The sequence below is a fragment of the Stenella coeruleoalba genome (assembly GCF_951394435.1).
Source record: "Stenella coeruleoalba genome assembly, chromosome: 7".
NCBI classification, from domain to species: Eukaryota; Metazoa; Chordata; class Mammalia; order Artiodactyla; family Delphinidae; genus Stenella; species Stenella coeruleoalba.
In genome coordinates, this window is record NC_137153.1 from 94,912,899 (window position 1) to 94,927,461 (window position 14,563).

At 39.9% G+C, this 14,563-nt stretch overlaps 1 protein-coding gene across 4 annotated transcripts in view; it reads right to left on the reverse strand.

Annotated features, from left to right (window-relative positions):
- Positions 1-518: 518 nt before the first annotated feature.
- The window catches only part of ABCA1 (ATP binding cassette subfamily A member 1), a 182,921-nt gene continuing 168,876 nt past the window's right edge, over positions 519-14,563 (reverse strand). For all 4 annotated transcript variants that reach the window (XM_079925542.1, XM_079925541.1, XM_079925543.1 and 1 more), the window contains 11 exons: positions 14,080-14,203; positions 12,584-12,713; positions 12,194-12,314; positions 11,121-11,183; positions 10,397-10,503; positions 8,018-8,159; positions 7,484-7,618; positions 6,379-6,482; positions 5,674-5,766; positions 4,777-5,020; positions 519-4,151 (listed from right to left, as the gene is read on the reverse strand). In XM_079925542.1, coding sequence (XP_079781668.1) covers positions 4,011-4,151; positions 4,777-5,020; positions 5,674-5,766; positions 6,379-6,482; positions 7,484-7,618; positions 8,018-8,159; positions 10,397-10,503; positions 11,121-11,183; positions 12,194-12,314; positions 12,584-12,713; positions 14,080-14,203 — 1,404 coding nt within the window. In that variant the 3' untranslated portion in view covers positions 519-4,010. The remainder of the gene's footprint in view (positions 4,152-4,776; positions 5,021-5,673; positions 5,767-6,378; positions 6,483-7,483; positions 7,619-8,017; positions 8,160-10,396; positions 10,504-11,120; positions 11,184-12,193; positions 12,315-12,583; positions 12,714-14,079; positions 14,204-14,563) is intronic.

Sequence of the window (14,563 nt, forward strand, 5' to 3'; positions counted from 1 at the left end):
CCAACATTACTATCGTTTCTCCTCCCACGTTTGCCTATTTTCCTGCATGCTCACTCTTGCCAGCACCTTGCGGGCACACCTGCCATACTGTGTCCTTGTATTTTGGTTGAATAAACAAAAGAGCACTGAAGGCTGCCTTTGAGCTTCCTCAGTGCCAAATGAAGTAATGAGGTTTTTTATTAAATGGCTTAGCTACAGAGTATTTGCAGAGATCTCTACAGCTTCATCATCATTAAGCAAAATAAGTTTATCTAAAACCTCATAAACTTAGTATCAGTTACTACCAAAACTGAACCATGAAAGTGCGAAACACCCTTTATTTTCAAGTAGTCCCCTCGATTTTCTTTTGTGATTAACAGGACATTTAGTTTTTTCTAAATTTCTACTTTTGGTCCAAGCGTCTTCCCTTCTATGAGCAGACATTTCTTACTTCTGTAATGACTTTATAAGCTCCAACAGTAGGTGGTGCTATGAATGCACGAAAATAAATAAGTACAGACCACAACAGAACTGTCACAGGTTTATTTCGTGACTTATTACAACATAGAAATATGCCTTTTTAATACTTCATATAAAGTTATTGACAATACAAAATTTTTTTCTTTTTTTTTCTTTTAATGAAAATGATTTAACTTAGAAATCTATTGTGAAACTTTTGTCTAGTTTTGCAATTCTCAGATATTCCAGTGCAAAAATAGATCCCATTACAGACAGCATAAAGTGCTTGGAATGAAGGGCCAATGGTAAAGAAAAAGCACAAAAACATAGCTTCATCGTAGGGTATAAGACGGGAGAACAGAATACTTAAACCTTATGGAAGGTTAAACATTCTATAAAAAGGGATGCAACAATTCTGAAGAGAATTAGAACAACATGACTATAGCACTATATTATTACTAGTAAATAGTAACAAGGGTAGAAATTAATATCTCAGCGTCAAAGTGGTTCAAGATAATATGACACATGGCTCTTTGGAAAAAATTTTTACCTGATATATACAACCACGAGAAGAAAACAGACACATCCCTTTAGTCAATGATTAGTATACAGTGAATGCTGTGCAACATTTAATAGTCACAATGCATATGCCTTCAGTACAGATATTGAAATACAGTAGTTTGAGGTTTGGTTATTTGTTTTTTAACAATGACCTATGCTGGGCGTTTACCTATAGAGGGCTTTGTTATTGTTTTCTTTTGTATTTTTCATATTCACAGTTAATAAGGTTTAAGGTGTCCAAAAGAAGCAAAACCCGAAATCTTTAAACACTTTTGAAAATTTCTGAAACTCACATGGTTACATTTCCACAGGGATTATATAGAAATTTTACCTGACTGAGCAGAGAGTTGTAAAAATTTCTACTATAATTAGGCTTACACAGAAAAATTTAAAAGACTGCTGTTTGGATAGTCTAAAAGGTAACAATATTAATGAAGTAGATGGGTAGCTGTAGACTTTTTCTAGCTTAAGAGAACCTTTAAATCTATATTGAAATGTTGCATTTTTTTAAAAGTAGTTCACAGTGTCTTTTGATATTTTAAAACATGGCCTTGAAGTAATCAAATAAAGGAGCTACTCATGGTTTTAATATAATACAGAATTAGAACATGATTCTAGTGAAATGGGAAAACAGAAGCTTGATTTTGAAAAACATTGAACAAGGAGAAACAATTATTCTATAAATTTCATATCATTAAAGATAGCATAAAATATGAGCTCATGCCAATAGTTATTGGAAAAATGCCTCCATTGCTTGCTTATCATTTTAGAAAATATCGGCATTCATTTCTTTTTTTTTTTTTTAAAGATTTTTTGATGTGGGCCATTTTTAAAGTCTTTATTGAATTTGTTGCAATATTGCTTCTGTTTTATGTTTTGGTTTTTTGGCCGTGAGGCCTGTGGGATCTTGGCTCCCCAACCAGGGATCGAACCTGCACCCCCTGCATTGGAAGGTAAAGTCTTAACCACTGGACCACCAGGGAAGTCCCCTAAAGGTCATTTTCTTTTTCCAAGCAACAAGTTGCATGATAACATACAGTAAATTTTAAAAGAAAAAATACAGATTTGGATAGATCTGAAATCTTGTACCTTTAGAGTTAATATCTAAATTTTTTTTAAAGGAGAAGACATTAGTAATGATATTGAAAGATGACTTTACCAAACAGTATTTCTCTCATAATTTTGTTGCCTCAAGACAGATGACATTAAGCATTAGTGCAATATTATTTTTAACAAGTATTTACTGACTAAAAAAATTAAACTGGGTTAGAAAAGTCTGAGATAATCTTCACGTGGGGGCATTTGCTGTTTTCTGTTTTTTTTGTTTTTTTCATGATAGGTTAGTGATTGAAGAGATGACAAATCTGAGATTGTCAGAATGGGGTATCTGAGATTTTCAAAGTCAATTATTCGAAGGTACTAAATGCCATAAGCACAGTTTTATGTTATTCAACAAGCTTTGAAGCCAGCCGTCTTCTCTGTGAAAGTATTCATTGTATAGTCTTGTGATCCTTATGACATTTAAACTTTCTTGGCTTTTGCATTGTTGCTATTTTCAAAAAGTGGGCTGCCCAATATTCTTTCAGTGGGTTCCCACAACCACAACAAAACCTGTATTTGTAAACCAGTTAGCTGACAAACATGGCACAGGAAATCTACTGAGACTTAGTATCTCCTCACCGCATCCATCCATACTCAGTTATAACATACACTCAAAAAATACTTGATTAATGCACTGATACTAAAAGTATTCTAAACGATCTTAAAGAAACTTAAATACAATGTTGTCATGAGATCTTGGCCATCACACTGTTTTCTAGTCACTAGGCATTAGATGATCCATTCGCAAACTTACATGAAAAAATAAAGCTAGCGCGGCAGTGTGGCCATACTCCTCTGTGCCACAGGGTTCTACAAAGAGGCCATTCTAAGGTTTCAGAAGTCACTGACAGAACTTACAATTCCAAATAACATTAAAAGTACAAAGATTTTTCTCAAATACAACTCCATCTTTTCATATTCTAGATTAATCCAAAAAGCCAGAAATAATACTATGCTTGTATCAAGCAACAAGATCTTGAGATGCACTGTACCGTGTTAGCAGACAATCAGGACAAATGGACACAGGCCTCCCTTGGTTTGAACGCATCATCCTCTTCATCCCATGCCCTGGCTTCCACAGCCTGCGGCCCCAACAATGCGGTTGCTGATTCTTTGCTTCTTAACCAGGATCTAAGTATACTTAAAGAGTCCCAGAAGGATAGCCTCGGAGACTCATGGTTCCAAGCAAGGATAACAACGAAACCAAGTCTCACTCTTGCATGTTACCATGCAATTTGCATGTTGCAATTTGCATGTCACCACCATCAGAGCAGCTCATCAAAGAGGGAATCAAAGCAGGACTTTCCCCACACATGGAACCATTTTGTCACCCGATATTTGATGATGTCAACAGACTCTGAGTAGAGCAGCTTTCACAAAGGTGTGTATGACACACCATGGTGCTTCGGGCTTTCTGAGCAACTTGGCATTAGTAATTCCGGCACACTCATTGCCGGCACTGGCTGTGTCACCGGGAAACCAGTCTCCTGGCTTGGCACGGCTTAATGAATGAGGATGCCTTTTGATTTTGATAAACAATCACTGGCCATGATTACTTGATGAATTATTGTTGCAACCCCAGTTAGAACACAAAGGAACAAAAAAGTATGTCAAACCCATATGTCCACTGGGTTCCATACTAGAGTTTCACATAAGTATAAGGTAATAAACTAAATTCAAGTCTTTCTCACTCGAGAGCCATACGAGACATAGGCTACAAAGGCACTGCCCTTGTAATGGAATTTTGTTTTCATTGCATTGAATTGCATTGCATTGAATAGTATCAGTACAGTATCCAGTTTACCTCTTCCCACAAAATCTTCAAGCTCTTCCCTCTGGAACACTTCACATAGTGCAAAGGAAGGTCTAGTTCCTCCTTTCTTCTAGCCACCCTGTATGAACAGGATTCTTCATACATAACTTTCTTTCACTTTCTCGTCCTGCAGAAAAGATGTGAGAAGTGCAACATCCACTACTGTCTGGTTTTTGTGTAATGACAGGTCCTTTAAGTGGTCATCATCACTTTGGTCCTTGGCAAAGTTTACAAATACCTGTCAAAATAAAGGTGGACTTTATAAATAGCTCTAACTTGCTCTCTTTATTCTAGTTGCATTTTTCCCCACGTGAAAATTAGAGAATACGAGATTGAATAAATAGATTAACTAGAAAATTTTGTGTGGGAGGGAGAGGGGAATACTTGACAAAGCATTAACCTAAAAAACTCACCTTCTATTATTGCCCCCCAAATCACCAACTGCTCAATCATCTATTTACTTTGACTCATACAGGCCTGATTAAAGGGAAGAGGGTTGAAAACTAACATTTACTGAACACCTACTAAGTGCCAGGATCTATCTGGTACCTGATGTTATCTAATTTAAATGGGATAAGGCACCTGGCATAATACCTGCCCATGGCAGATACTCAATAAAAAACTGCAGTTTTTATGATTATTATGACAATTTATTCTCACATGAACCCTATGAAGTTGGTAGTATCATCTCCCTCTGCAGATTCAGGGAGGTTAGGTAAAAAGCGTAACTAGCAGTAGTAGATCAGGAGTTCATGCTCAGCTCATCTATACTGTGCTATAGGGCCCACAATGGGCAATGGGTGGAGAAGCGGCAGGAAGCCTCACCCTGAAAAGGAAACCTGTTTTTGACACTCTAAGCTTACTTGGTCAAGTGTTGTCTGAGAGACAGAGTAGTCTTCTATGTGGAGTCGCTTTTTGCTCTGGGAAAGGATGCTGAAAATCCTGGCCAGGGAAGACAGTGAAGAGGGAAGCTGGTACTGCAGCATGTTCCGGTGCTTCTCCTTCAGCACGCTTCCCGGGAAGGCGAGTTCAAAGAACTCCTGGACAGGCTTCAGGTCAGGGTTGGACCCTGCTATTCGTACGACTATTGTATAACCATCTCCAAACCTGAAAGCAGGAAAAAGAAAGTCCAAATGGAAGACCCTCGGGAAACTTCTCAAAAGAATATTTAACTCTGAGAACCCCACTTGGGCCATGAAAGACAGAGGTCCCTGCCAGACCCAGAAATAAGTTTCAGCGAGCAGGAACCAGTGGTCACGTACTGAATACCTATTCTATGTGAGCTGCCTTGCCGAGGGCTTTAGACATGACTTCATTTAATCCTCACCTAGACCTGTGAGGTCTGTCAGATGTTACAGAGAAATTGAAACTGAGAGTGTTAGTCACTTGCTCATGGTACGTAGCTCAGAAATGGTAGGCCCATGGTGTGGACCCAACTTGTGCTTGACTCTGAAGCCTATGCTCTAACCTTACTGGCACATATAAATCTTCCCATTACAACTCTATAACAAAGCTAGAAAGTAGATATTCCTAGAACACTGCCCCTCAGAGAGGTTAAATAACTTGCCGAAGTGCATACAACCCATAAAAGGTAAAGACAGAATTTGCACGCAGCTCTGTTTGACTTCAAAGTCCTCATTCTTTCCACTATACCATCTTGTTCAGTTTATTTCCCTTTTAGATCCACCATTATACACTCACAAAAGAATAAATACACGATTTCTCAGTATGTGGGATCCCAAAGAAACTATCTTTGTTACCTATTTTTCAGATGTTGGACACTGCCAAGACACCTGAACCGCCCATTGACCATAATTGCCATCCTAGTGCAAAGAGCTTCACATTCTTCCATACTGTGGGAAAACAGAATGAGGCTTAGTTTTAGAGAGATGCTCCTATAACCATCAGAACATCACCATGTCATTTGGCATTTCAAAGAAACAGATCCCCAGCTTCCTGGGGTGTAATTGCATCCTGTTACAAATACATGAAGATGGAGGGAAAACGCTGTTCACTGCCATGCCGTTTATAATCGTGAAAAAAGTTGGAAATGATCCAAATGTCTACACAAAAGAGGAATGGTTAAATAAATTAGGGTATATCCTAATGGAATACTATTCACTAATAGCTATGAGAAATGATGACACATCTAAATTAACTGACTTGGAATAATGTTCTCAGTATTGTTAAGGGAAAAAGAACTTAGTATATATGCTAAAGCTTGCATTTTTGTTTGTAAAAAACATATACACTGTGTATAGATTTGCATAGGGAAACTCTGCAAAGACATATGGCCTGATGACAGTAATAGTTGTCTCCTAGTGATGCAATGTCAGGTGATCATAATTTTTTTTTTCTATTTGCCTTTTTGTGTTTTCTATTTTTTTATACAATGATCATATATAGTACTTGGAAAACTTAAAAGTTATGCAGCAAAAAAGCCAAGCTAAGTCTTCACTACAGACCTATGAGATGTAAGCACTACTGATCTCCCTTCCTTGATGATACTTAAGGCACAATTCCACAAGAATCGCCGGGCTTTGGGGTCCATGCCTGTGGTCGGTTCATCCTGTAATTAGAATAAAATAAGCCCTATTATGTGCTGGGAAAAAAAAAAATCAAAGATAGGTTTGGTTTTAAATTCAGAAGCATCTCTGAAATAGCCTAAGTTTTAACTTACCATTCTATTTATTTCCTGATGGACCAAAGAACCAGACCTAACATACAAGAATATTTCATACTGTTTGCAACCAGTTGACTTTTACATGCATCACTGAAGTAGAAAACTCTAATTTTTTATGAAATGAAATTTCTCCAAATAAACAGAAAGGGAAGGGGAAAAGTCTTTTCGTTTCAACCATCTTTTCATGACTGACAAGTATATACTAAAAATTATTTTTGTCTGATACTGAAGTCAGTTTAAGGTTTGGGTAAAATTCCTTTTCTTTTCTTTTTTCTTAATTCTAGTTCACTCTGGCTTAGCCTGTTATACTGTACTTGCTAGTTTTAGAGAAACAAATCCAAATAGTCTGGATAACTTTAAAGCCTCAGCCCAAGGATTCTTCCTGTAATAACTTCAGTGCTCTTCTCCTCTACAGAAGAAAAAGGGTCAAGGGCCACTGTCAGTCTGACCTTCTGTTTTCCATTTATCTGTATGTAAGGAACTATGACCCAGGTGCTACCTTGGGGATCCTGAAGCTGTATCCACACTCTCAGTCTTCAGGGGATGAACACATAGATGGCATATAGTATGGTCCAGAGAAAGGTCAAATCACACACCCAGCCTCAGCTGCACCTGTTGGGGTTCTCCACGCTAGAGAAACAAGGTCTCTGGAGTATCTCCTCCTTTGGAGCATCTGAGGGCATGTCAGAGCCACCCCAATGTGTGCCAAGGAGAAGGGCGACAGAGCTTCCCTCTGCTTCTCTGAGGCTGCCCTGCTGTTCCTCATCGGGGGCGGGGGGCTTGCCATTGCCAAGCCAGCCATGCACGGCCTGGACATCGAGGACTTTAGAAAAGAGGTGTCTTCCATTCAGGCCAGGACAAAGTTTCCCATTCACAGTCACACTCACCAGAAACACCACAGGAGGCCCGCCAATCAAAGCCATGGCCGTCGAGAGCTTGCGCTTGTTGCCTCCGCTATAGTCCCCAGCATATTTTTCTCCATACTTCACGAGGCCCAGTTTCCGAATTGCCCACTCACCAACCTAAGGGTGATAAAAAGCGTCTTGACCTTTGTTGGGTTTGGGAATTTGATCATGCTTTCTTACACTTGCATATGAAAACTCTTTCACTGAGTAGGACCAGATTCTATACAATCACAACCTGGCAAGTGTGGAGGAACCAGCAGCAGGGGGGCAGGGACTCGCGTGGGTGGGAGCAGCACTCCCTCTCTGTCCGCCGGTGTGAGGCAGTTCAACTATCCCTGTCCCACCGCCACCACGGCCTCCCACCCTGAAAGGAGCTGCGAAGAGCCAGCACTTCACATTGCTGCATCCACAAGGAAGAACAGCCTGAAGCCGATGGTCATGTGTGAAGGTCACAGCCGTAAGGTACACCGTTAGGACGCCAAGGGAGACAGGCTGGCTTTCCGGTGCCCACGGTACCTTGCCGACTTCTCTCTCCGGGACACCTCTCAAGAGCGCAAAGAACTCCACGTGCTCTCTTCCAGTCAGCAGCTCTGTGATGGCATCGAACTGAGGGCAATAGCCCATGTTCTGATGTACTTCGTGGATGTTCGATAAGATACTGCAAAGAAAAACAAAACTGGTCAGGTTTTTAAGCATTTAGATACTCTGATCAGACCATCTTGCCTAATATTCCTATAAAGAGTGCTTGCGCATGACCAACACACCAGTGAGCACACCTGCTATAGCGTGAAGGGACAGCCTTTCTGCCCCCAGGATGCCAGCCCCTCCTGGAAGTCAGGGTTCTGGCCTATACCCTGCCCAGTCCTTGCACCTTGCTCCCCCAGCACCTCAATCTGCAGGCTCAGTCCCATTTCAGAATTCCCAAGTCCATCCCAGCTGTGGCACCATCTTTATCAACAGCCTGAGTCACACTATCCCGGGACTTTAACACTAAGTGTCCATCCCTGACTTGATTCTGTGGCCCAGTCATATGCACCATATGCTCTGTTGCTCCATTCACGTCAGAGGAGGCTCAGCAACTCACTGTGACTTCCTCTGCTTTTTGCTGCCCATACATTGACTCGCACATAACATGATCCAGACCCCCTGGTCCCACTAAATACTCAACCCAGGAATCCTCCTGGTTTTGAAGGTTTTTTTGATCACAGACCCTCTGAGAATCTGACGACAACAAAAAATATACCTACAGACACAATTTGACATATATTGGTGGGGGCAGTTTTTAGGCCCTATGAAGCCATTCTCGGGTTAAGGATCCCTAATGTAGGAGAAAGCTCAGTGTCACATCCAGGCTGATAGCTGCACCTTAGCCACCTCTGGACAACCACGAGTTTGGCCCATCAGCAGTATTCATTCCTCTCTGCATATAAATTAGTACTCCCAGATCCAGCCTTTTCCAGAACTATGATTGAGGCGCTCACAGACCCTGTGCCTGGACCTCACAGCTACACTGCCCACACCAGCTCTCAGAACCAGGCACTGTGACGAACCTTAGTTTGGGCCAGTTATTGCTGCCATTGCTGTGTGCCCCGGGAGCCTGGTACTAGGAACAAGACGGGGAAAGCTGGTGTGTAGCCTTAGGCCAACTATTCTAGAAATTCTGTTCTCTTAAACCTCCTTTACACTGCTACTGAAAAAACGTGTAAGATACAGAGGAGAGCCATGAGTACATTAAGTTCCTTGCTCTTTTCAATTTTATTGGCTAACAGCCCCTTGTCCAGATTGTGAGTCACCACCCATTAGTACGTTGTGAAATATATTTAGCGGGTCACAGCCAGTATTTTTTAAATGGTGTGGTAGATAGCAGAATAAGAAATATCAAAGTGCACTGCAAGCAGGAAGAGTAGGTAATGTTTTACAAAACTTTTATTTAAGCTATATGCCTGTTTATGTGTTTTTGTGTATTTACTCGGTTGAGAGGTAAAATGTATTGATTTTGGTATTGTGGGTCATGATCAAAGAGTTTGAAAGCCACTGCCTTGTACCGTCTCTCCAATATAAAAAGCCCAGAGAAGTCCCACATATTTCGAGTGCTCGAGTGTAACATTGCCCAACAGGACTCTAAAGGGTACTGTACCCCTTACGATCAGACTGCTGAGTGATCTGTGCACTCTCGGATAATAGCCCACGGTGACACCAACAGTTGGCACACCCTTTAGCGAGGGCAACTTAGCAAGTATATAGATAACCTTTTATCTTGTAGGAATTTTCCCTGAGGAAACAATCAAGATGAATACAAGGACACATTTAATGAAAAACAGAAACAAATGTCTAACAATAAGGAATTGGTGAAATAAACTATAGGTACATGTACATAGATGCATTTTATGCAGCAAAATTTCTACATCTTAGAATACGTAACCAGTATATATTGTATTATATACAATAATACAGTCATTAACAACAAAAGAACTAATTTAAAAATCTAGATGTAGTATGATGTCAATTTTATAATATATTTTTATGTGTATATAAAGTAGAGAGATTTGGGGTGATGGGAATGTTCTAAAATTGTATTGTGATAATGGTTGCACAATTCTGTAAATTGCCTAAAAGTCATTTGTTGTACTCTTAAAACAAGTAAATTGTACGGCATGTAAATCATACCTGAATAAAGCTGTTATAAAAAAAGAGTGAGACTAAAATGAAATGTAAATAGTAGTTATCTCCAGGTACTGGGATTATGGATGACTTTTAATTTCTTCTTTACAGTTTTACTATATTTCAACATTTTTAGAAACTACAGAGTACTGTTATAATCAGAAAAATAACAACATATTCATTTAAATAAAGTTTAAAAAAAGTCTGTGGCGAAACACAGACTTCTTTTCTCACCTGTTTTTGTTAAGAAAAGCATCTCCTCTGGTAACACTGGTATCTCCTGTTAACATCTTGAAAGTTGATGATTTCCCAGCCCCATTGACACCTAGAAGTCCAAAGCACTGAAAAAGATTGGGTAAGTTGTATAAGTAAACTACTAAAAATCTGAATATAAATGACCCTTATAAAATAGTCACCTCCGCTTCATTTTCATGTAACATGATCCTAAAACATCATTCTTAATGAAGAGTCAACTATTTTCTTGGTTTTAAGAAATCATATAGATATTTAAACATATGTTTTATAATGAAAGTGTGGGTGTATTTGTAAATATCATTTGAGTCGTCAGGTTAAGACCAAAGTTAATGTGTGAAAAACAGTAATGAAAGCCAACAAGTCAAATTTCACCATCTAATCTGGCTAAAGGGCATACAAGAATATACACATAAACGAGAAAGGAGAAAATCTATCTTTTAAAATCTATTTGAATTTCATTATCACCTGGAATGGATCACAAAATCACATTTTGGATTGCATACTTTTCTTACATTGTCTGAGATTATCCAAAATTGCTTATATATGGGGCCCCCATCCTTTCAATGATGGATTGCTCCACACAGACATAAATGGAGAAGCCTTTTAAAACCACTTTTAATCCCTTACAGACATTATTGTTTGATTGCAGTAGAGACAGTCTGAATTAATAGGGGCAAACACAAGGTAGACAAAGTGTCTTTACCTCACCAGGAGGAATGCCAATGCAAATCCTGTCGACAGCAGGTTTCCTCTTCCTTCTATATACCTGCAACAAACAAAATGCAAAAATTCATGAGCTGCAGTGACTCACAGCTGTCCCAGGCAACTGTGGAAGAGGGAATTATGACCTAAACACACCACAAAATAAGACTCGTCGATAAGACTAAGTCACACATGTGATGTGCTAAAGCCTTGGTCTGTCTCTGTGGCAACTGGCTTCTGAATGACCCTGAAGCTCAAAATACAAGTGAATTTCTTTTTATTTTTTAATCTAACGTCAGACTTTTACAAAATATATTGGTCATTAATATTTATATAATTTTCATTTAATATGTAAAGACACTGTAGATATTTTAAAAACTAAATTTTACAGGGTAATAATTTGTTATCAAAACATTGCAAATATTGAACAGATTACAAAAAAGTGAATTTGTTGGGATTCTGGCACCTAGAAAGGGCTGAAACAGACCCTCTTCTTAAACAATGGAGATTTTTTTTTTTTTTTTTGCGTTACGTGGGCCTCTCACTGTTGTGGCCTCTCCCGTTGCAGAGCACAGGCTCTGGACGCGCAGGCCCAGCGGTCATGGCTCACGGGCCCAGCTGCTCTGTGGCATGTGGGATCTTCCCGGACTGGGGCTCGAACCCATGTCCCCTGCATCGGCAGGTGGACTCTCAACCACTGCGCCGCCAGGGAAGCCCAGCAATGGAGATTTACCAGCTTTTTGGACCATGAAACTCAAAATCAATCATTATTCTATCAACTTCAGCTTTGCCTCGATACACAATATTAGATGTTTTAATAACTAATGCATAAATGTGTGAAAAACAAATATACTCAAGAATGAGAATTCACAGTATAATTATTTTCAGTAGGATTTCTTTAATTAAGAAGTCCCCATGGTGTATTTTAAATAAAATTAAATTGACAGAAACTTGGTATAGATGCACATTTTAGGAAGCATGCTCTTTTTATTGAGTCAGCAAAATGCTAGTTTCCAACATATACAGCTGAAAAAATTGAAGACAAGTTGTTATAGCCTGTCCTCATTGCCTCACCTTAGTCAGCTCCTTGACTTCCAAGATGTCATTCTGTCCTCCACCATCAAGAATTCTCTGTCTCTCCCTCCTCACATCTTCATCCTCATCATTCAGAGGAAGAAGCTTTGCCTTTACAGGTCTTAGGGGGAAAAAATTAAGAAACAAAACCAAATCAACTTTTCAAGTTATTTTCTAAGTCAAAGACCCAGTTTCTAAAGCAGTCCTGTAAAATCCATACTCCAGAGTTGTCGGCAGTGTTGGGGGCCGGGAGATGCCCACATTAGGAAAATCAGTTTGATTATCTGCTTTGAGTTCAAGTCAATCCAACCACCACCGGCGAGTATTTCCTTGTGTTCCTCCTCCGTGACCATCAACCAGGCGCTCTGTGAGTTCTGAGAGAAAGCTCACCTGGGCCTGATGAAGAATCGGTACTGGATCAACACAGTGATGAGGAAGAACACCACCCCTTCCACGGCCATGGCGAAGAGGTTTCGTCCCACCAAGTCCCAAGACAGCGGCGAGACAAAGCGATTCTCCCCTGGTAGACACAATGCAGAGATCCAGTCAGAATGGAGGCACCAGAGACCATGGCCCTTCCTCAAATTCAGGCCTACATTCCTGGAAATACCAATGTTTATGGCCCGTGGACAGGAGGAAAAAATAAGGGAGTCACCACTTTCCAAATCTGATTTAGGGTAAGGTTTTGGGGAAACATACTGTGAAACAGTATCAATCAGAATGTCAGAGATAACATGTATTTGAACTGTAACTTCATCTAAGAAATCTAATGTTTCCATTTTCTTAAGATTTATTTATTTACTTATTATTATTATTTTTTTGGCTGCGTTGGGTCTTCATTGTTATGCACAGGCTATCTCTAGTTGTGGCGAGCAGGGGCTACTCTTTGTTGCAGTGCACGGGCTTCTCATTGCAGTGGCTTCTCGTTGCGGAGCACGTACTCTAGGCGCGTGGGCTTCAGTAGTTGCAGCACGCAGGCTCAGTAGTTGTGGTGCCCAGGCTTAGTTGCCCCACAGCATGTGGGATCTTCCTGGACCAGGGATCGAACCCGTGTCCCCTGCACTGGCAGCTGGATTCTTAACCACTGCACCACCAGGGAAGTCCCTAATGTTTCCATTTTAATGAGACATGCCAAAAATCCTTTGTAAAAAGGCAAACAATCCAGGGTAATTTTTAGGGTCAGTATTTTAACAAATTATAAGCTTCACTAAGAAAGATTAGAAAGCACGTTTAAAAGATGCCCCTTTCAATAGCATATAATGTAACCTGGTGACTCAACTCATCTGGTTTTATGTAAATATCCCTTAAAATCCTTATATATCTCCTTGTACCTCCAAGTTTAAAAAAAGTCCCTCTTCTATGCCCATCAAATAACATGGCCCATCTAACTATATGAGCCAGTCAATAAAGAACAGTAATGTGGCCACAGGAGAAATAAATTTAAAGACTCTATATGTAGAAAGAGCTGCAGTAAATCACCTTTTTATAGACTGTGTAAAAGGTAATATATGACCCCATCTGCAGGTCCATGATTTTCCCAATAGAGCCAAAGTTTGCATCTTTCCTTCTGATTCTCTGGCCTGTATCTAATTCTCAAAGCTGTGGTCTGACTTTTCCAATGACTCTGGCAAACACCACCAGTGGTATCAGGCACTGGGTCCAAGCTTAAGCCAATATTCTCCTCACCTCCAAAATTACTGTCTCATCTTTCAGACAAATGGTTGTGTCACATGACCCATGACACAACCAGCTGTACCGACATGAGCCCTATCAGTGAAGTCCTGTGCCCAGTCACCACCCTCTTTCCAAAACAAAGGCCAAAGTACCAAGGCCCATGCAGACTGCCATCTCTATTAAAACATCCTACAGCCACTACTGTCACTCACCAAACCTTTCCAAGGCATCAGCCATTGCCTGGTTTTTCACCATGTCAATGAGCCCCCGTCCCAGGCAAAAATGTGGGAAGATCAAGAACACCGACTTCAGGATATCATTGATGTTATTCAGCTTCTAAAAAAATAAGACAGAGAGAGACTGTCTTTCGTGATTCAGGCTAAAAATCTACCAAAGTCTAAAATATGGAAGTGAAAAAAAAATTTGATTCCCTGAGGTCAAACTGAACCTTTAAATTCAGATACCAATAAACAGCAGTAGCCACAGAGGATGATATATAATGTAATAAAATTCTGCTCTTTAGAAAAGCTGGAATAATGCTATGAGTATGGGAGAAATATGAGCAAAGTTTAGAAACATGATTATATTTAATCAGAAGCTAATCCATCATAAGATATTTGCTTAGCATTTTGAAAGCAAATTGCTCGTGTCTGGGTCAATACTTCAGTTTCAGGATTTTGTTGGAGTTTAAAAAAT